Below are 22,675 nucleotides of genomic sequence, written 5' to 3' on the forward strand. Positions count from 1 at the left end.
TTCAGTTCTTTTAACATCACTTCCGGTAGCCCTAGTGATGGATGGAGAAGGTGGATAAAGAAATTACGCCTGCACCAGAAACACCCAAAATGCATAATTAAAATCTAGTATTATTTAACAAACTCCTAGAATTACCATACCTAATATACAAGCAGTACATAGTGCTGTCAAGATATTTTTTAAAAATGAGATGAATTAATTAAGATTCGCAAATACACTTGTCAATCTCAACTCAAAATTCTAAGAAATCTCTCAACCAGTTTTTCTTTTTTAATTTGCTTGATAAATTGTATTATTGTGGCAGTTCAAAAGATTGTCAGAAAAAAAAGTGGCTGCAGTCATTTATTTTGGTTTATTAACACGGTTGTAAGCATTTATGTTCTGCTGCAACTTTCAGTTTCCACCATTAGGAGGAATGTTGTTTTCTTTTGTGAATCACCAAATAGTTAGGCAAAAAAGCATTGAAATAAAACATTGACCATCCTGCCCTGTCTCACTTAAATGCAGTGTGGTCTCTTTCATTTTTATGAGCAGAGAACTACGCAATGGTGCCTTTGTTGCCATCGTTAGTTGTGGCTGCCATGCTTTGCATTTTTCTGGTCGGGTATACATGAGTTGTTTCTGTGGAAAGCAAGCTCCTTCTCACAAAGAATGCACATCACTCTACCTAACTTGAGCACAAGAAGCCCGACGCGTGAAAACAATTCTAATCAGCATACAGAAAGGATCAAGTTGCTCCCTTTACGTTCCCCATCCCTCGTCCAGAGGTTTGGAAAAGCATTAAAAAAAAAAAAAGCTTATGTTGATCTTGGAAAATTCTTGCTCAGCTTGGGTTAAAGAACTTTGAGAAGTGCTCGGGAAAGAGTTTGAGTAGAATCTGTGAAAACGTTCAGATAAGCTTGTGAAAAGCTTACAGTAAGAAGAAACTTGGGAATGTATGGAAAGTTCTTTGTGAAGCGTTTGTATGACGCTTCGGGAAGAACTTGGAACAAGTTTGTGAGAAGCCTCAGAAGAGCTTGTAAAAAGTACATGCTGTTCTTTGCGGGCGCTATCTACTGATGAACTCTTAACAGTCATTGGTGGAGCAGTGTGTGTGTGTGTTTTGGAGGGGGGGTTGCATGGAGGCCTGGCTGGAGAAAATGAAATTATCTCCACGTCCATCTCCATCAGCACCCCTCCTTTTCTTCTCTGATTCATCATCTGCTTCTTTCAGTTGTATTGTGTGGAGCGTTTATGCTCTGCAGAAAGACGTCTTTGTGCGGGCCCGCGAGGAATGTCGGAAGCTTCTTCCGACCTGATCCAGCTGCTAGCCCCCATTAGCTGGGCTCAGCGCTATTACAGCCCCTCTGTGCCGTTTGGCTTTTAATACCCTCAGATGCAGCTAATAGAATGCTTTTAACACACACACATGCACACGCACAAACACACGCTCTTACAGTATATTGCAATAATAGGACTCCTTTTGTGATGAGTGCGCTGGAGCCGTGACAAGTGTCCATTCACTAATAACGGTTGAGACAGAAGCTTGCTATGCAGACAAATGTCTTCCTGTCTTCGTGGTCATTATGAAATCTCCCCAAAGCGTTTTTTATGCTCATCTGACATTTAAGACAAAATATTGCCCAATTTTTTCTGAAAATTCTTGTTTGTTCTCTATCAATACATTTCATGAAAAATCTACAAATGCTCATTGTCGTTGTGTCACGCTTACAAGATGGGTTCAGGTCAAAGGGCATTTGAAACATTAATTTGATAGCAATCGTGCTCGTAACTAATATTCACATCAAAATCTTATTTGAAAGCCTTATTCTAGTTTGAGACTCAAAATATGAAACACCATCACTTGAAAAGTCAAATTGCAAACCTCAATTTTACTCGAAACCCTAATTTGCAACCCTAACTTGAAAAACACTGATTAGTAAGCCTAAATATTAAAACTTTAGACTTTTGTTTGAACCTTAATTTGGAACCTTACTGTGAATATCTAACTTTCTCTCAAAACCTTAAATTGATACCCTTCTTTAACTTCAAACTAGGTATGGCCAATACCAAGACTTATTTCAAGGCAGTGGCACTCGCAATGGCGGCCGATACTAGTATCAGCCATTCTCTTTAAACGGCCATGAATTATTATGAATATTAAAGACAATTGTTTTTAGTAGTTAGTATGTATTCCTTTAATGTTTTTGATGATAATTGAATATCCAATGCACTAGTGGTATTGGTACTTGGTATCAGTGTCAGTGCCTACGCAACACCCCTACTGGACACCATAACCTCCGGCTTTATCCCGAAAACTTGCCATCATCATGGAACCTTAATTAAAACCCCAACCCCTCACTTGGTACCATACTTTGAAACGCTCCAGTTAATTTGACACCATAACTTTGGCTTCAATTTTGAGACTTGGAAATTTCTCTTAGCTTTATATGACTACTAGTAACTCCTTTAGAACTCTTTTAAAATGCTCATCTTGGCCACAATTTGAAGTCTGTAATAATATCTTACATTACCATAATTCTAATATTGGCTTTAACCAACGTTTGAAACCCTAGCACAGGTGTAAAATCTATGCTATTGAAATATTTCAGAATCACAATGACTTGCTTCTATTTTAAACTATTCGCACGGGGCAAACGGACATTTTGTGAGTGTGTGAGTGTGTAGACGCAGGGTGTGGCCATGCGGCGGGACAGAGAGGGGGGATGGGAGGTAAAAAGGGAGGGGCCGCGTGGGGGATGGGCTGGCACTCGATACCGCTGCTGCTGGAGTTGGTGGTTACCATGGAGACGGAGGGAATGACGGGAAGGCATCCCGGCTCCTGGCAGTCGCGCGCTCACTCATGTTTTCCATCGATAATCATTTGAGTACTACTTCTTGAGGAGACCTTCAACTAATAATGATGTCATCAATATTCAAATACATGCTGCTGTAACATTTGAAGAAAAAGTAAACACATGACTTAAATTGCATATGCGTTTATAATATATATTTCCAGCCCTCTTTTATTCCAAACTTGATTAATACACAAAGTTAAAAAACAAATGCACACACCAAAAATGTCTGTACAGTGGCCGGGGAGCTATTTGCCAACCTTTTTTTTTTCCCCAGTGACTCACGGCATGAACTAAAATGACATTTGAGATCTAGTCCGGTGAGATACTACGTTGTTGGCCACCCTATATTCTTAAAACAATTAAACATATATCCTTTAACAGAATAAGGTTACTCTACATCGCTGTTTATCAAATTACCTGGGAAATACAATTACTTTATTTGCCTGCTTGATTGATTTGTATCAATTAAAGCAAAAGAACACTTAAGTCCTTCCATTTTTTTCTAACTGCCCCTAAAATGAAACAGTATGGACCCCGTGGCCCTAGACTCTTGGATGATAAGTAAAAATACATCTTTGGAATTGAACAGGTTAAAAAACTAACCCAGGTATGAAACCCCAAGTTAAAGACACAAATGTGTCATGAAGCGTTTATTGACAAGCTTAATTTTAAATTGAAATCCCTACCTTCAAATCTAAATCAGACTTGAAACTTGAACTGGAAACCTAAACTTGTCATTAGATCATAATTTAAAACATTTTGAGAAAAACAACAGCTTGAAACCCTATTGTGAATCCTTTGCCCATGTTTGGTAACTTTACTTGAAACCCATTTTGACTTAAACCCCATTAAACCCAAACATAAAAAATAAAGTATATGCAGTATATCAAACATTTATTGCACCTGAGTCATCAATAAGTTGATGCGGATTGTAAATCGTTGCTGTCAACAAGACGACTGGGAAGGCTCACTGGCTAAATGTCAAAAATCAATTGGCGTGGGCAATATGCTGGTCAGCAGTGCGTTAATGCTGTTGGTTAAGTGCACGTTTGGTAGCCACGACAACAGCACCGTGTGATGATTGCGCAATGTCGCGTATCAAAATGAAAACATCAGCACGCACTCTATACCTAGCACATACACGTTGATGGATGCCTCATATGGCCTACCCACAAGGCTCCAGCTGCTACCCTGAACCCCCCTTCCATGTGCCCCCTCCCGGGCAGAGGCTAATAAACCCTCACCCAGGCTGCTATTGTTTATGCAGCCACATAGTGTCACTAATGACTGGCTTCTGCACGGCTTCATTTGTCGTGCTGTGAGATGCAAGTGGGGAGTCTGACAAATTCAGTGAATACTAAAATGTTGCCAAGCAGACTAACAACTTATCTCTCATGTTTTTATTTGGAAATATTTTACATCAAAATGATCAGTGGTAGTGATCAGTAGGTATAGTTAAACTATCTTAGTATGCATCGTGGTATTGGTGTCAAAATAGTGGTAACAAACACTTCTACAATATGTTACATCTCCACAATTCAGGCAGTAATACTAATTTGAATACCTCTCTCATAAATCTTAAAATTTGATTGTGAATATATATTATAATGTTAGGGGGTTAGGGTTCAGGGTTAGTTGGGTTAGGGTTATTATGTTAGAAACTAGGGTTGGGGTTATTGGATTTACTAAATTAGGGTTAATGGGTTAAAATTAGTGGATTAGGGTTTGTATGGTTGGTGTTAGGGTAATAGGGTTAGAGTCAGCGTGTTAGAGTTTAGTGTTAGCGTTATTGGGGTTAGGGTTGGTCGGGTTAATGTTAGTGGGGTAAGGGTTTAGGGTTAGTAGGGTTTAGGGTTAGGGATAGTATAGTTTAGGTTACTGGATTGGGGTGAGTTAGTAAAGTTAGTGTAAGTAGGGTTAGTGGATTAGGGTTAGCAGAGTTCAAGTTTAGGTTTAGTAGGGTTGAAGGGTTCGTGGGCTGGGGTTAATCAGACATTGTTAGTAAGGTAATGTGTGTAGGGTTAGGGTTGGTGGATTAGGGTCAGCGGGTTAAGGGTAGTAGGATTAAGGCTATTAGGAATTAGGGTTAGTAGGGGTATTGGTTTATGATTAATGGGTTAGGGTTAGTAGAGTTAGGGATTAGAGTTAGTAGCGTTAGGGTTAGTTAGTTTCGGGATAGTAAGGTTAGGTTAGGGTTCGTAGGATTAGGATTTAGGGTTAGGGTTAGTAGGGATAGAGTTTGTAGGGTTAGTAAGGTTAGTAAGTTAAGGTTAGTAGGGATAGGGTTTGTCGAATATGGTTAGGGTTGGTGTATTAGTGTTAGTAGGGTTAGTGAGTTAGGGAATAAGGTTGGTAGGGTTAGGGTTAGTGGGATTTTGGGTTAGTAGGGTTAGAGTTAGTCAATTAGGGTTAGGGTTGGTGGATTAGTTTAAGTAGGGTTAGTGAGTTAGGGAATTGGATTAATAGAGTTAGTGAGTTAGGGTAAGTAGAGTTAGTCTTTAGGGTTAGTGGATTAGGGTTAGTAGGGTTAGTGAGTTAGGGAATAGGGCTAGTAGGGTTAGGGTTAGTGGGTTAGGGTTAGTGGGATTTTGGGTTAATAGGGTTAGGGTTAGTCAATTAGGGTTAGGGTTGGTGGATTAGTTTAAGTAGGGTTAGTGAGTTAGGGAATTGGATTAATAGAGTTGGTGAGTTAGGGTAAGTAGAGTTAGTCTTTAGGGTTAGTGGATTAGGGTTAGTAGGGTTAGTGAGTTAGGGAATAGGGCTAGTAGGGTTAGGGTTAGTGGGTTAGGGTTAGTGGGATAGGGTTAGGGTCCAGGGTTAGTTTTAGTTATGGTTAGGGTTAGAGGGTTTGGGTCAGTGAGTTACGGTGAGTAAGGTTATGGTTAGTATGATTTAGGGATTAGTAGGGTTAGGGTTGTTGATTGGGGTTAGGATTCGTGTTAGTAGAGTTAGGGTTAGTGCGTAGGGTTAGGGTTTGGGTTAGTGAGACAGGGTTAGTAGGATTATGGATAGTATTATTAGGATTAGTAGGGTTAGAGTTAGTACGGTTAGTGGTTAGGGCTAGGATTTGAAGTCTGGTTTGAAATGTAGTATTTGATTTTAAAACATACATCATGAATATGCTGTACTCACGTTAGAAAACGAGTATTTAGTATTTAATATTTAAAAATAGTATAGTCAGGCATTTCACAGATACAAAGAGTATGACCATTTCTTTACCAAGACAGTGTTCAAAATCTGTTTTGCTTATTAGCTTCATAAACACACGCGCGCACACGCATACACACACACACACACACACACAGAGGCCTTCAAGCAGACAATAATCTCAGAGGTGTTTTATTAAAATAACCCTTGTGTTTCATATTCATGAAGTCTGATGTGACCATCAGCAGTTTATCACATTCACATGAACACATATACACTGGTTAGCAATATATATATATATATATATATATATATATATATATATATATATATATATACATATATATATATATATATATATATATATATATATATATATATATATATATATATATATATAACTACAACTGTTCATACGCCACTTCTGTTTTGTTGTCTTTGTGCATGTGCATGTATATGTGGGTGTGTGTAGATGTCTCCGCCTTTTTAATCTCTCTCCACACATCCAGATTCTTCCCTGCAGATCGGAATCTATCAATGAGTTAATTTCTCGCTCCGTCAGGCACTATTCGTCCACCTGCACCCCCATATTCTTCTTGGACCACGATGTCTGTTACACACACGTACACACACATAATCTTAAACACCCCTCCCTTTCCCCGATTAGCCTGTCCCACCTGCACCCACCCTGCCTTCTCCCCTCAGGCCTCCTGGCAAACCGCCCCTTCACTTCTGCAAGACGTCCCAGGACACCGGCAGGGTCGAGAGGCCGGGGCTTGGTATATTTAACATTAGCCAAGAGTTCCGCCACCTCGGGGGCTTCCAGCATTTGGATAGGAAAGCTTCTGCTTTGTTACCTTGAGGAGGTGTGGAAATGTCTGCCGCTAGTTGTTTATAGTGACAATTGAGAAGTATAAAAACATAAAATGCATGGATAACTTAGAAATAAAAGTAATGATTAATGACAAAATGTTATACAGCAAGGCTGGTCCAATTATTTTTATTTATCAGCGAACAAAAACCTTTAAACACAAAATAGAGAATTGTCAACACTTCAAATTAATCGTGCGTATTCTGCCCATCCTAATTTTAATACTAGGATTCAAAGAACTCAAGGGGAAGTGTGTCTATTTGATTTTTACTGATAAAATGGCACTAACGGAGGATTATGAATGCACAACTAATTTCTCAAGAACCGTATTTGAAGAACATCAGCAGTTAAAAAATGATCAGTTTGTTATTATCAATCTGGATGGTTGGAATAACCAGGGTTAGGGTTAGGGTTAGGGTTAGGGTTAGGAATAACATACCCAGAACAGAATCCGAATAATTTACTGAAATGATATGTGCTCTTGTTAGTAAGATCAAGTTGTGTTAATGTTGACAAGTGTTATAAGTGTGTTGCTAAGCCTTTTAATGTTAGTAACAAGCTTGAAATTTACCTGTCCCATTTTCCCCATTATTCTATTTTATCTGCCCTAAATCCAAGGCTGCCGTAAACTACCAATTGTTTTTCTTTATTGAATCAGTAAAGATATTCATGGAGAGGTGTAATGAATGCAAATTTGTTATTACGTTCAACTAAATATCATATTTCACCAATTGTGATTGATTATTTACACTTTAATATACTCAGGTTAAAGCTGCATAAGTAGTTTCCAGTCATTGGCACAGCCCCTCCTGTATTTTTACGTATGTGGGTCTCAGCGAGAAAAAAATGTGAACCTCAATTCCAAAAAAGACCAACCTAAATTAAATGCAACCTATATTTTGTGTCAAATGTGTTAAAAATTCTGCATAAGGTTTCTAGTTTAGAAACAAAATGACCCAAAAAAGTGTGTGTGTGCTTTTCGTATCATTAACATCACAAAGGTAATGAAATAGGGTCTGAGCTGCCAAGCATGCTTTGTTCACACAGCTATATAGTTCTAAAAAAAAAAAAAGAGAGAGTGAGAGGAAGATATTAATGACTTCCCTCTAATTTGAATATTCAATGATCCTCCCCCACCCACATGCCATCATATCCATGCAAAGTGGCATTTTCCAAAATGCAGATTTTTTGGCTGTTTATCTGCACATGACCCCCCCCCCCCCCCCCCCCCGCTCCCCACCCCCTTCCTCCTCCCACCTTCTTTGTCCTCTCCTTTGCAAACAAGCCACAGCTCATTTCACACCACACCTTTCTTGACCTTGAGTTATGACAAGGTTATTGGACACTTTTGAAATTAAGGCACATGATCTCAAGAGGAATTTCTATTTTCACCAGTGAAGGCAGCACTTTGATCTGTTCATGTGGTGCATGCAGTGGAGAAACCATGAAAGACAATCCCACCCGCACCTTAGAACTTCACTGTACATTTAGAGTGGTATAGCTTTTCAGAACCTGCAGCTGATAACTGTGCTAACTAATGCTAATCTGTGCCGACATTGCAGCCCTGCTTACCTTTTGGGTTAGAGGGTTAAGGTTAGGGTTAGAAGGCATTCCAGATACGCAAATATGTACATATTTATTTACAAAATGTTCCTCCTATGTTGTGGCTCATATGTTCCAAGTCACATTACTGAAGATGGACTCCCAGTCCAGGCAGTAAAGCTTGCAGGAAACTTCCTTTGAAAAAAGAATGTTTACAGGAGGGATCAACTTCATTTGATTAAATTTCCATGATTGGAACCGCCAGGCCACTTTGAAGTGCCTCTGTTCTATTTTTAGTAACGTGCGGAGCGGATTTTCCAAAAAGGGATTTGCACGTCGAGCGTTAAGATCATCCTGCACTTCATGTCAAGAAGCACAAATTTCCATTTGAAGGCAAAACTGAGCAAGGCCTTCAATTCACTTGGGATTTTCACACTTACTGTCATCAGTTTCGTTCAGACATTTTTGAGATGTGTTGTCATAATATTCATTTTGACAGAAAAACTAACATGAGTTTTGAGATTTGATTTATAACACACATTTTAATTTCTTCATGTTATTTCAAAAGATTAATTATTCATTGGAGTCTTAATCTGCCCAGAATCTCATGAATTTTCTACTTTAGAACATTTTTTCAAACAGCTTCAAATAGTCGAAAAATATAGACCAACAGCATATGTCCACTTCAGAGTATAGAAATGAACTGACTGGGTTTCAGGAGGATATAGGGTCATGTGTTAGAAATGTACGGTTGTGACTTTATTTTTATTGTATTGGTTTTATATTATGTAAATTTGTTATCAATGCGAAGCATGTATTTTACCAGTTACAACGTCAATGAAGCTCTTTAGCTGTCATGTCAAGCTGTCAGCCTCGTAATTTCTGAGTCAAGTTGCGGAGTGTAGTTCGAGGTTCCAGGAATAGTTTCAGAGTCTACTTGCCGAGTGAAATTTCAGAGTCTAGTTTCTGAGTCCACTTTCTGATTATTGTTGTGGTTACAATGGTGTATAAAGACATTCTACTACTACTTTCTTGTATGACACAAGAACTACGCACAAAAGATACGTTGAGTTTTTTTCCTAATGCACTTACTGGGTTGCTTTGGATTTTGTGCAGAATGGGTTATTTTTACTCTATGTGTCATTAATTATTTTGATGCATCTGATTGGTTTGAAATTTCAATATGGGTGGTCTGAGGTCGGTTGCCATTTAGGACAATTTGCACTGAAGTTGAAGTAGATTGAATTCTTTAAAGCATTCTTAGGAAAGAATTCTTAAGAAAATAGTCCCACTTTGTTGACTCCGCTCCTTGTTAAAGTAATAAACTCAGTGTAATTTTCAACCACGTTTAAATCGATACCCTGGTAAGCCAATTCTTTGTCATTTTTTGATTAATGCAGTTCTTAGTGTCCTGAATCCTCAACCTAATGCCCTGGGTATTAATAACCTAGTACTGGCTTGGTACCTCATAGATCCTAGCTGGATTAGCTGTTTCCCCTAATATGCGTTACTTTGGACATTTTCCATTCATTTTTGTTGGATATAGGTCACTAGATGCACATATACTTATCAAATAATGTCAAACAATCTTCTGATTGAGTGACCGTCTAATTGATTTTATTTGGCTTCTCTCACCCCTCTCTTCACCTCCTGCCCTCTATACCGACTTCCCTTTGTTCAAACACCCCTCCCCCCTTTTCTTCTTTCCTCCTCATCACAGCACCAGAGGACGAGACCAAAGCCAACGCACCACCTTAAATCTCGCCCTGACGCCATTAGGTCGCCAGGAGGTTCTCTGGCGCAGAAGGCGTGCGTGTGTGTGTGTACGTGTGTGTGTGCCTTGATGAATACGTGCACGTCAATGGGACATTGAGACATGTGTGTGTCATTTGCCCTCCCGCTCCCCATTCTCCCCTTTCTCCTCCTCCTTTTGACCTTCCTCTCGCCATCCACACTAACGCTGGCACGGGGAGCCCTCGTCATCCCACAAGGATGTGAGTATCGTGATATCTTGTAAATGTAAAAAAAAACGTATCATTGTTATTGTACAGAACCAGCTGAAGGTTATACCATATAATTGATACCTCAATAAACAATGAATGTTAATTTTTAAAAAAGACAAGAAAAACCAAGCTGGTCAAGTTTTCTCATACACACTGTTGCTGCCTATTGTTCTTTGTTGGAAAAGTGTCAAGATTATGTCCCTCACATTAAAAGTCGGTATCATATCAGAAATGAAATATATATATGCTTCACAATAATTTAACATCATCATCATAACTGCTACAGTACAAATAACTGCTTTCCAATACCGCAACAGTGGTTTTGGTTTTTGCTAAATGTTTGCCCTCTTGCCCTCTTTTCTTGCTTCCATTTGGACAGACAAAGCAAATAACAGTAAGTGACTATCCCGGTAACATAGTGAAGCGTAAAGTTTGATTTAATTGTTTTTTTTTTAATATAAAATACTGCACTCTGTATATTTCGGTCAAGCCAGCGCCTGCAGTAAACCTTAATATGTGCACGGTGTGAAATCACAGTATTTTGTGACGGGTGTAATCTGTATGTATGCGTGTGCATCTATGTTGTCAGTTTCGCAGCCCCCTGTACTCACAGAGCCATCTGAGGTGATGACATCATACACAGTTTTTTCTCGTGATGACATCATTCTGCCGTGTGAGGCCTCCGGCAACCCGCCACCCACGTATGTCTCCAAATGACTATAACGTTGCACCCCTTATCGCCTTATTTCAAGTCTGCAAATATGCAAATGATCATTCATATGATTGAATGTAATGAGTTCTCATTGATAATGTCATGTATAGTTAGTTTAAGCCACCGTAATGCAATATAAACAAATTTAAACACGGCATACTTCCGCCTCTTTGTCTCCATTTGTAGGCCTTTCTGTTACCACAGTAACAAATGTTCCTCTCATTAAATGACATCATTAATGACCATTTCTCTCATTCTCCCCGCGCTAGTTTCCGCTGGGTGAAAGACGGCCGGACGTTCGGGCCGGAGCGGACGGGAAGCGGGACGCTGGAGGTCAGCGAAGATGAAGCGCTAGAGGTGTACCAGGGAACATTCCGATGTTACGCCTCCAACACGCTTGGCACTGCCATGACGCACACAGTGCACATCAATGTGGAGGGTAAGACACCAATCATCCTACTAACCCACCCTGCTAAACCAAAAAAACCAAAACCTACTAGGGATGGGCAAGTACCGATACCAACTATTTCAAGGTATTTGTACTCTCAATGGTAACCGATATTGGTATCGGACGTTCTCTTGAAGCAGGTGTACAAATATGAAATTACACATCAGAAGAATAGAAAAGTGTCAGTAATGTCATGAAATTTTAAGGAAATACGCTTGTACAGTATTTGAATAGGTAGGTCTTTCTTAAGGGGAAGTCAACCCAAAAAGTTTCTCCGTAATAATAATGATAGTTAGTATATATATATATATATATATATATATATATATATATATATATATATATATATATATATATATACAGTGGGCCCCCGGGTTACGAACTTAATCCGTTCAGCGGCTACGCTCGTATCTCGGATTGCTCGTATAGCGGGCAATCCAAACCCATGTTAATTCGTGAATGCGTGCAACGCGCGTCGAAGCCTTAAGTAAAAACGACACACTGTATACATATATTAAAATTGAGTGACATAATCTGCTGTACACTTGCATTATATAATAAATACAATGGATTAATAGCTTTTACCTTTGAAACGACGAGACTTGAGCTGGGTGTAAGCAGAGGGGGGCAGAGTCCAACGCTCAAAGTTAACACGGCGATAGATATGCTATTGGTCTTACAGTGTTACAGTAACTCTTTCAGTCAGGGTGCAAATCACGCAGATACTAAAACATCATCCTCTTATTTCTTTCTTTACCGCTGCTAGTAATTTTAGAAGCTATGTCTAACAGATAAAGTTTGCAAAGTCTTCACAACATTCCGTTTTTCACTAATTTTCTCTCCTTCCTTCCATCCTGTCCCATCAAGCTAGATAAAGGCGTTCGGCCAATAGCATATCGGCATTTCTGTGATTGACGTGTGACGCCGGCCAATAGCATCTCCGTGAGTGAGACCGGGTGACCTTAATCGACCAATAGCATATTCGCATCTCCGTGACTGACTGATAATTATTCGCACTTTTTTTTTTTAAACGGTTGGAATGTATTGACAATTAATTTAAAAAAAAACACACATTTAAACCAATGACAATTCTTTGTCCTGCAATCGGCACATTTAATTTCATGTCAGCTGTTTTTCCCTTTAGCTGTACAAACACTACACTTAAATGGTAATATATTTAGACACCGTGAGTGAGACAGTCAGTGTGACGTTGTAAGACCAATAGCGTTCACGCTACTGCCACAAGTATCTACTGATGATTGATGACGTCGCTACTGTTGATTTTATTGACGCAATTAAACGAGAACATTTCTACATACTCAATGGCCGGCATGTCGAGTTGCTCGTAAGGCGAGAGGTTTGTTCGTGAGCGGAGGACAAAAATCTCCCTGATCCACGCTCGTAAGGCGAATTGTTCGTAAATCAGGGTGCTCGTAAGCCGGGGGCCGACTGTGTATATATATATATATATATATATATATATATATATATATATATATATATATATATATATATATATATATATATATATATGCACACACAGACTTGAATGACTCAGGGAGGTTGACTCAGGCCGCCTTTTCTGCGTTCTCATCTTTTGTTACCACGGTAACCATTTCCAGGAACCTCAGCAGTGATGTCAGGCTGTGTGTGTCCGTGGGTGTGTGTCTTTCAGCCCAACCAGTTCTGCTGAAGCAGCAGAAGTTCCGCCGACAAGCGTACGTGGGTGAGAGCATGGTCCTGTCCTGCAACTCCCCACCAAGCTCCACCCCTCCGCATATCCACTGGATGGACAAGAGTGAGTTCCTCTATATTTTTTAATCATCATAAAAATTAGAAAAGAACAAAAGTGAGGCCAACAAAACACATTTTATCCAATTATTCTTTGTTGTACATCTTTTAAGAAAATTTTATATTCTGTTATCTTTATAATAACATGGAAAGTCCTTATTTTGTCTCTATCTCAGAGGTATATAATATGTAAGAACTACTTAAAAAAATAACGTTGAAAATTTAACACAAAGACATAAGGGAATCAGTGCAAGTGTCTCGTATGCATTGACTCGTTGCAGGACTGGTGCACATCAGGCAGAGCGACAGAGTGATGGTGGGCCTCAACGGCAACTTGTACTTCGCTAATCTGCTCAAGAGCGACACCCGAGAGGATTACATCTGCAATTCCCATTACATTGCAGCCAGAACCATCTTGCCCGACACCGCCGTCGCCCTCTCTGTGCTTCCAAGTGAGTGCCGGCACATGCAGACACACTCAATATCAATTCCGCCATTAAATCCGCTATTATTAGTCACTGGGTTCAGTAGTGGGAAAAATATCATACTAGCGTGGACTGCCTAATCACTACCTGATAATAATGTGAATTAGAGGAGGTGAAAAATATCAATACTGGCATACAAATATCAATTTTAAATTGACTAATGGCGCATCAATTACTGGACAAAATTTTGAAATTGGCATGCAGCATATTCATAATCTTTTTCAAACTACACACAATGTTTCCTAACCACGTTCCAACATAAGGGAAACGTGCACTGAATACATAATGTTTACGAATAATAATAATAATACGTCACTGAGTGACTGACTGGTTGGAATTGGACGTATGGATGACGAGTGATTGACTGGCCGGCCGTAAGGGACATGTAATTGTTTAACATGATATTTTATTCAGGTAACGACGTTGGTCACGGGAAGCCGCCTCATCTCTTCCACCCGAGCGGGTCCCACTCATCGGTCCTAGCGCTCCGCGGTCAAAGTCTGACGTTAGAATGTATCCCCAAAGGCCTGTAAGAATCTGTTTACTCTTAACTTCTCGTTTCGCTCTCACGCTTCCTGCCTGAGCCTCTTCTTCCTTTTGTTTCCTGCTTTTCCTCCTCGTCAGTCCAACACCAAAAGTGGAGTGGAAGAAGAAGGACAGCAACCTGGACGAGACCGGCGGGCATCCGGAAAACCACAACCGTTGGCTGTACTTTGACAGCATCAGCCAGAGCGACGACGGCGAATACGAATGCCGAGCATTCAACGCGCATGGCTCTAGCGTGCATTCCTTCACCGTCACCGTTGAAGGTCAGTGACCTCATACACACTGCTGAAAAACTACACGAAACTCTGATCTAATTAAACTTATCTTACGTTACCCTAAAAGAATCTCCATAGCTTGCTCTAACCCAGGCTAAACTTAACTCCTCCCTGTAAAAAATAACAGCTCTCAAATGGGGATACTTGATATCCCTTCGGGGGTAATGAGAATTTTTAACAAGTACCAAATTGAATAATTAATGTGAATAACAGATCATTTTCCTTTTCAAATTAAAAGCACATGAACTGGAACATGAAACAACTTCCTCCTAAATTCTGTGTGACTCATTTGCAAAACATTTTTAATATACATTCTCATCAGTGGCTAGACAGGAAAAAGAATAAAAACAGATGGTTAGACAATCTGTCGTCTTGATTGTTGAAATAATGTTCATCGAGATACGACATACGAGGCATGGATGGCAGAGGAGTCTTAGGAGTTTTAAGTCCATTTTTTAATCCAAAAATGCTTTGCGCTGTTTAGGAGGAACTTGACTGAAAGAAAAAAAATCACATTGGGTAGCCCTACATTATTTCGACACAAGGTTGAGAACCTAGGTTGAGAACTTAACCAAAGCCTTCTGTAATCTTTTTTTCCATATAAAGCTGCTCCCTACTGGGTGAAGGAGCCTCAGAACCTCCGTTACTCTCCAGGTGAAACCGTGCGAATAGACTGTCTCGCTGAAGGCATACCGACGCCCAATATAACCTGGAGCATCAACGGTCAGCCGCTCTCAGGTAAAAGTTACTATCTATCTATCCATCTATCCATCTATCTATCTATCTATCTATCTATCTATCTATCTATCTATCTATCTATCTATCTATCTATCTATCTATCTATCTATCTATCTATCTATCTATGTCTGTCTGTCCATCCGTCTGTCCATCTCTCTATCTGTTGATCCATCTGCCGTTTGATTACTTTGTTGCTGATTGCTGTTAACATGTCAGAAAATCAGCAAAAAATGTGGATTATTATAATCCTTGCATCTCTATTTTCTATCAGTGCTGTAGTTTATTTCTTGGTAACTTTAACTCGTCACTATTAGTAGTTATTCAAGTGGACTTCATTTACCATTTACTATTTGTGGAATCAAAATCTTAACCCAATGTAATGGGTCAAACCCAATGAGCTGGGTGTTTATAGAGCCCAGCATTGGTTTGACCACGAGACTCTAAAAATAGGATGCTCAAAAATAACCCAAATTGTCTTGAAAACAGACCTAACCAACTTTTTGTGTTACTTATTGAACCCAATTCTTTGTCTAAATTAGATTGTTTTGCACAAAAACTCAATATTTTGGATTAGATAAATCAATCAAAAAGCGAAATTTGGTTTGATGTTGTTGTTGTTTTTTTAATGTGGCTTATTCATTTGATCCACTATTTGGGGTTTCTTATTCATAAAAAAAAGCTGTATTGAGCCATTTTTGAGCCACCTGTTTTCAGATTGTAGATTGGCTAGTTCATCCCATTTGTTTTTATTTTATGATATGTTGTATTTCCTTATAGCTTTATTTAGGAGTCATCTGTCGTGTCATCTGTATCTAAGTACTGTACTTGGACAATGCAGGAGCGGGGAAAGGAACTCTCCCAAATAGTTCCCCCAGAGTTGTGCGCATCCCAATTTTCAATGCTTCTGTCAATGGTCTTGTCTCTCACAGCGGTGGACGAGGACACTCGCCGCAGTGTATTAGGCGGCGTGTTGAAACTGGAGGACGTGGTGCTGAGTGACACAGCGGTGTATCAGTGTGAGGCCGCCAACAAACATGGCTCCATCCTGATCAACGCCTACCTCCACGTTGTTGGTGCGTCTTTCACTGTCTTTGGCAGCTATATACAATACGTACGTCAAAGATCCATTTAATATGGGATGTCTGGGCTGAACTTGTTCTTCTGTGGTCCTCAGAGCTCCCGCCTCAGATCCTATCCTCAGACGGCATTGTGTACCGTGTCACGGAAGGCGGAACCATCAGGATGTCCTGCGAGTCTTTCGGCTCGCCCCGCCCTCACATCAAATGGTGAGCGCCTCCATGTTGTTCGTGATTCGAAGGATGGGGATAAATTAACAATTAAAAAAAAAAGTGAATGAAAGCCACAAAACAACTCAATGAGAATGTTGCAAAATCCACACGGATATTATTAGGTTTTCAAATGCCATGCCCAACACATGGTGCAAAAAGCACCTCATTCGCAAGATATTCCAAGCTCTCAAAAATAAAAAATAAAAAAAGACACCGGGAGGCTAAGGATGCAAAGTAGACAATGACTTTGGACAACACGCTGGACTGGGACAGGGATTACAAAAGTACAAGACTCGGAAGTGTTGCTAAAATATCCCGTGCCAATATCTCCACAATCTTGATGAGGAATGCAACTATTATTTTTAAATCTTGATTATTTTATTGATTGAACTTGGATTAAAATCCAAATAAGTTTTCAATTCAATTACTTTTGTGAAAAAAAGAAGAAAGAGGACAGTATCTTAAATTGACTGAGCAGAAAATCAAAATGAACTTTTGTTTACTTATTTGATTACTGGATTGGTTTGTGAGGTCGGGAAATATTGATGATTGTTTTCCAAAGTAAAAGAAGATGTTTGTAAATAAGAAGAGGGCCATTTATAAAATGATGTGATTTTTGGAAGAATAAGGACTTGTTTTCCTTTTTATATCACTGTTTTACTTCTTTTTCACATTTTATTTTGCACATTAAAAAAAAAAAAAACGTTGAGAGTTTTGAAGATTAACAAAGATGTCTGATCAAGAAGTGTGCTCCAGGATTGAACAGTTGTTATTTAACAATTTTTTGGTTGCTGAATGGTGCAAACCTGTTGAAAGTCATAGGAGAATGTCAACTGTGTATTTTGCCACATGTTTTAGCTGAAAAAAAAATGTCTACAAGTGGGCTAGATTGTTTAGAAGAGAAGAAGAAAGACTGAAAAACTGAGCAGTGTTGAGGATGAAGATAGGCCTGACAGTCCTAGAGGTCTCCTGAGGTGATTGAATTTGTCAATGACCTCTTTCAGTCTGAAAGATGGGTGACCCTAGATGATATTTGCAAGGACTTTGAGCTTATCTGATGGAACAGCACATAAAATTGTCCGTGATGACCTTGGCTTTGAAGGTCAGCTGCGGCTGTTTTTTATATACACTTCTTTAATTTTGTGTGCTTCTCTCCCTTGTTAAGTGTTGTTTTTGTTTCCTTCGTGATTACTTTTTTTGCTGAGTTTGTTTGTTTGGGCATGCCTGATTTAGACGGAGCTTTGGCGTCCTCTTGTGGGAGGTTTTAGAAATTCCGCTTGTATCTCATCCGGTGTTTTGCTGTTCCAACAATTTTAGGGAAGGGGAAGACTCTCCCCCACTGCTGTCAGACCCCCGTGTCTCCTTGTTGACCAACGGGACGCTGGAGTTGTCCGACGCGGGTCCCGGTGACAGTGGCATGTACACTTGTTCGATCAAACACACCAACATCTCCATCAACGCGCACCTGGAAGTCTTCAGTGAGTCTCACAACAATTTTACACAGCGGTTTCATTTCCTCAACTAGGGTACACAACTAACCTAATGGAAGTAACTTTTTTTTTTTTAGAGGTAAAACTGATGTTTTGGAATGAGTTGAAATGTTCGTGTTCGGGTTGCTTCCTGTCAGATAAGACCACGATCGTGACCGGCCCGCAGGATGTGCGAACGCTCCGAGGCGGGAACGCCGTGCTGGATTGCCATTTTCACAGAGACCCCCGATTGGTGCGCTACCAGGTCGTCTGGAGGAAAGACGGACAAAAAATACACGAATCGTCACAGGATGACAAGTAATGAAAAAGAAAAAGTTGTATACTGAATATATAACGCATAAAGTGAACTATTCTTCCCTTGCTACGTCCTCGCAGTTGCTGGACGGATAGATTATTCCTTCAGTGATGACACCTGTTGATGATTATTGCACTTTAAATAAATGGACTTTTAGATGATTCAAAGGTGCAGAACTAAAAAATATGAAAACACTGAAATTTAAAAAAATATATACCGTACAAAATATTGTACCCCACGTGTCTGTCGAATGATGAACAGTAGACTGAGCTAATATTCTAATGTTTGTAAGCTAGCATGCTAATCGCCAACTCGATGCTAATCGCTAGTTATCTTTAATAGCTAAAAAAAAATCTGGCATTTCTCTGTTACACAATTACAATGACTAAAACCCGATCATTTATACTGACTACATTTCTCAGAGAATATTTACAGTACACACTCAAGCTTACATAAAACTAGACAGGGAGTGCCGAACAGAACGGCCGGTTTGCTTTTTGCAATAAAATATATCGTCACACTTTAACAAGCTAAATCAGCTCTGACTAACACAAAATAAACATTATATGGCTCTTCAGGAGCCAGAATATTTGTATTTGCTGTCAACACAACAACTCCCAGGAAAATAAATATATTTTATACCAGTTATTGGGGTGGTATGTCAATTTATAAGGAGTGCCCATGACCACCCGTGGACAACCCCTGGTTGCTCAAATACACTGAAAGACCGAATGTGCACCTCTAGTGCTAGCGCACTAAGACATACACAGCACGCTAATCTTGTTTTATTACCTCCATATCAACTCCATTGATATAGTTATGCATTTTTCCCCAATAAAACGAGATACTTTACCAAGTAATACAGTAGCAGATTATATGCCAATGATTTTTTTTAGGGAGGGGTCAAAGATTTCTAGACAACACATCTGTGCTTTCTTTCAACTAAATAATTGTAGGTACAGTAATTCAGACAGTTTTCGCTGCAATATTTATGTACTTACACTAGAGAATAGCTGAAGCAACACTGTGCGTGTGTTTGTGTGCATGCGTGTCTGTAGGTACAATGTCTTTGGAAACGGCACACTGATGGTGACTGACGTCCAGTCAAAAGACAATGCGGTGTATTCCTGTGAGGTCATCACAGAACTTGATCAGGTGACAGCCAGCGGCTCCATCACAGTGGTGGGTGAGTATACCACTGCATCTTCTTGTCACTTTCTGTATCAAATTGACCAGCCTAAAACAATATAATCATTATGTTTTGTTTCAATTGAATGATGTTTATTCTCTTTACCTTCTACAATATTTTAATCAGCCAATATTCAAACCTGTATTAACATTTTGTAGAAAGGGTGAAATGTTTTTCTCCAATTTTCCAATATGTACTTATTAAAATCATACTGAAGGGAACTAAGGAATTATTGCGTGATCTCCAAACATAAAAAGCTTACAATATTTCATGTTGGACCCTCAGCTCGTCCGGACCCTCCTCAGGATGTGACCCTGTCTGAAGTGAAAGACGACACTTTGACTCTGAGCTGGATCCCGGGGCGTTCGCACAACAGCCCCATCACAGGTAAGTCACCTCTGCTTTCAAATGTCAATTAAAGTCACGTGACCCCAACATGGTGTGGGCAGAGTTCATCGTGGAGGCGAAAGAGGAACAGCACTCGCGGAGGAGCGACGGGGACACCTGGAGGTGGGAGGTGGCCAAGCGGGCGCCGGCCGATTTCAACCACCTGCAGCTTAGCCTCCACCCTTTCTGCACCTACGCCTTTCGCGTCGTCGCCGTCAACCAGCTAGGCCCCAGCGAGCCCAGCCAGCCCACGCCCCTACACAGTACACCTCCAGCAGGTAGGATCGTTCTGTTGCATTGAGACATTTGTTCAGAATGCAAAAGTCTCCCCCAGCTTTAAACATTGCTAATTCTTTTGAAAGTACAATCAATCCTTTTAACATCACATTTTGTCCTTTTTGCTGTTAACTGAAAATGGCATACGTGCTCTAGGCTCAGGTAACAACCAATCGCAGCAGATTTCTGGGTATGGTCATGTGATGTTCGCAAGCAAAGCTGTGATGTTATTTTCAGTCAACGGGAAGTTCAAAAAGTGTGTTTTTAAAGGTAAACTGTACATTCAAAAAAATATTTTATTAAATCAAGTATAGACAAACATTTTAACTTTTTGTTGGTGAAAACATCAAATTAAGTTTCGTATCCCTTTGAGTTCATCTTTCAAGGGTGAAATTTCACCCAAAACCTTATCCCATTGGCTATTTATTCATACTTGTTATGGGGTAAAATTCATAACTTTGTTTTTATGCTTTGGCCCGCTTTAGTACCGCACAACAACCCCACTGGTGTTCGCAGTGAATCTTCCGACGCAGGAACGCTGGCTATTACCTGGGACGTAAGTACAAGAACAGCATCGTACGCCTCAAATGGCAGTGGAGATATTTTATGTTCGACATTGAATTTTCACTGGTGAATACTGTTACTTATTTCTCTGTCTTCAGATCTCAAAGTTTACTGATCGTTAGAATACCAGTGTTATGTCATATTTCAAATGATCCAAAAAAGGTCTAAAGTCTTGAAATTTTTTTAAAAAGTCAAAAGGCAGACTGCTTTGCTAAACTTTGCTTAGATTAATAGGTGGTCCTTCAAAAATGCCTGGCTAAAACTTAGTTGCTAAATGGTCGACTCCATATTTTCACCTCACCCAAATTTGACCCTCTTTGGAAAAGGTTTGGACACCCCTGCCCTATAAAATACATGATAAAAACAAAACCCTTTTGACATGCGCCACCCTTGCTAATCACTTGATCCACAACTTAATCCTTTGATCAGGAATGCTCATCTAGTTTTTCCCCTAATTATTATGCTTTTATTGTGCTTCTTCTGAAAATTGAAAACTGGTTTAGTGGCCACCTGTTTCAGAAAATGTATTTTATCCAAAACCTCAGCAACAGAGCATCATAGAGTTTTACGGTAAAAAACTGAGAGCAAAACATCTATTTTGGACCTTGCCTGTCCTTGCAGGACATGCCGAGGCGATGGCATAACGGCCAGGACTTTCAGTACAAGGTGTTGTGGAGGAAGGCAGGGAGCAAGAGCGACCGCTGGAGCCACGGTTACACCAAGTCCCCGCCCTACTTGGTCAACAACACAGGAACGTACGAGCCTTTTGAGATTAAAGTCCAAGCTGTCAACGCATTGGGAGAGGGCCCTGCCCCCGAGGCTGAGATTGGACACTCGGGAGAAGATGGTACCAAAAAGAAAAACCCTTTCTTCACAACTGTTCAACAAGTTCAACCTACTTTGTCCATTATTCTTGCCACAAATAAGTTGGAATTCCTTGTATCAGTTCCAGAGGAGTCTCCCAGTGGAGTGGCAGTACGGGTGATGAACCGCACAGTCGCTGTGCGGTGGAATGAAGCCAAGAACATCCGTGGTCTGCTACTGGGCTACAAGGTAGCACATGTGACTTCATGGTCAAGGTTGTGTCAAAATATATGGACTTCCACTGACTTTCTCTGATAAGAACAAACTGGTTCTAATCCGGTTCAGATCTACATCAAGAGGTTAGGTCCGGAGGGAGGACGGGCCCGTCGGTCACCTGGGGAAGTACAACACCTGCAGGAGGGAAAGGAGCACGGAGGAAGATCGGACCAAGAGAAGGAAGACGACAAAGTAGTGGTGGTCCACGGCATGCAAACGGCGGCGGAAGTGACGGATCTGCAGCTCTTCTCCCGATACACCGTTTCCGTCACCGCCTTCAACAGCAAAGGAGAGAGCCCCGCCTCCCCGGACGTCAACTTCAGCACCCCGGAAGGAGGTGGGCTTCCATGAGAGGGCCGACTTTATTTATGTAGACAATCAACATAATATATGTACTTGTGGTCTTTATGCAGTGCCTGGCCCGCCTGCATCGCTGCTCTTTGAGAGCCCTACAGAGAACTCCTTGCTTCTTTACTGGACCCCCCCACTCCAAACTAATGGAATTCTTCTGGGATACATGGTACAATACCAACAAGGTAAGAATTCCGAACATGTAGATTGATTAAATGAATGATTACATGCGGGCTAATAAAAACAATTGAGTTTTTTGAGAATATTTGAGAAGTACTCAAATCTTGAGTAGGCACCAATACGACTAATAATTTTGGTACACAAAATTTTCCAAATCCTCTCTAAAAATGACATAACTT

General features: G+C 40.2%; 1 protein-coding gene across 1 annotated transcript in view; it reads left to right on the forward strand.

Moving 5' to 3' along the window:
* Positions 1-22,675, forward strand: part of LOC148427263 (neural cell adhesion molecule L1.1-like) — a 35,299-nt gene that overhangs the window by 3,854 nt on the left and 8,770 nt on the right. The window contains exons 2-22 of the mRNA XM_088407707.1: positions 10,118-10,391; positions 10,780-10,794; positions 10,990-11,101; positions 11,382-11,551; positions 13,236-13,358; positions 13,633-13,803; positions 14,251-14,365; positions 14,461-14,645; positions 15,264-15,395; positions 16,325-16,468; positions 16,570-16,681; positions 18,002-18,162; positions 18,312-18,471; positions 19,528-19,655; positions 19,944-20,045; positions 20,108-20,323; positions 20,807-20,877; positions 21,507-21,732; positions 21,832-21,938; positions 22,035-22,302; positions 22,379-22,501. Coding sequence (XP_088263833.1) covers positions 10,274-10,391; positions 10,780-10,794; positions 10,990-11,101; positions 11,382-11,551; positions 13,236-13,358; positions 13,633-13,803; positions 14,251-14,365; positions 14,461-14,645; positions 15,264-15,395; positions 16,325-16,468; positions 16,570-16,681; positions 18,002-18,162; positions 18,312-18,471; positions 19,528-19,655; positions 19,944-20,045; positions 20,108-20,323; positions 20,807-20,877; positions 21,507-21,732; positions 21,832-21,938; positions 22,035-22,302; positions 22,379-22,501 — 2,959 coding nt within the window. The 5' untranslated portion in view covers positions 10,118-10,273. The remainder of the gene's footprint in view (positions 1-10,117; positions 10,392-10,779; positions 10,795-10,989; positions 11,102-11,381; positions 11,552-13,235; positions 13,359-13,632; positions 13,804-14,250; positions 14,366-14,460; positions 14,646-15,263; positions 15,396-16,324; positions 16,469-16,569; positions 16,682-18,001; positions 18,163-18,311; positions 18,472-19,527; positions 19,656-19,943; positions 20,046-20,107; positions 20,324-20,806; positions 20,878-21,506; positions 21,733-21,831; positions 21,939-22,034; positions 22,303-22,378; positions 22,502-22,675) is intronic.

Source organism: Hippichthys cyanospilos, chromosome 2, assembly GCF_059441005.1.
Source record: "Hippichthys cyanospilos isolate Australia breed blue-spotted pipefish chromosome 2, RoL_Hcya_1.0, whole genome shotgun sequence".
Lineage (NCBI taxonomy): Eukaryota > Metazoa > Chordata > Actinopteri > Syngnathiformes > Syngnathidae > Hippichthys > Hippichthys cyanospilos.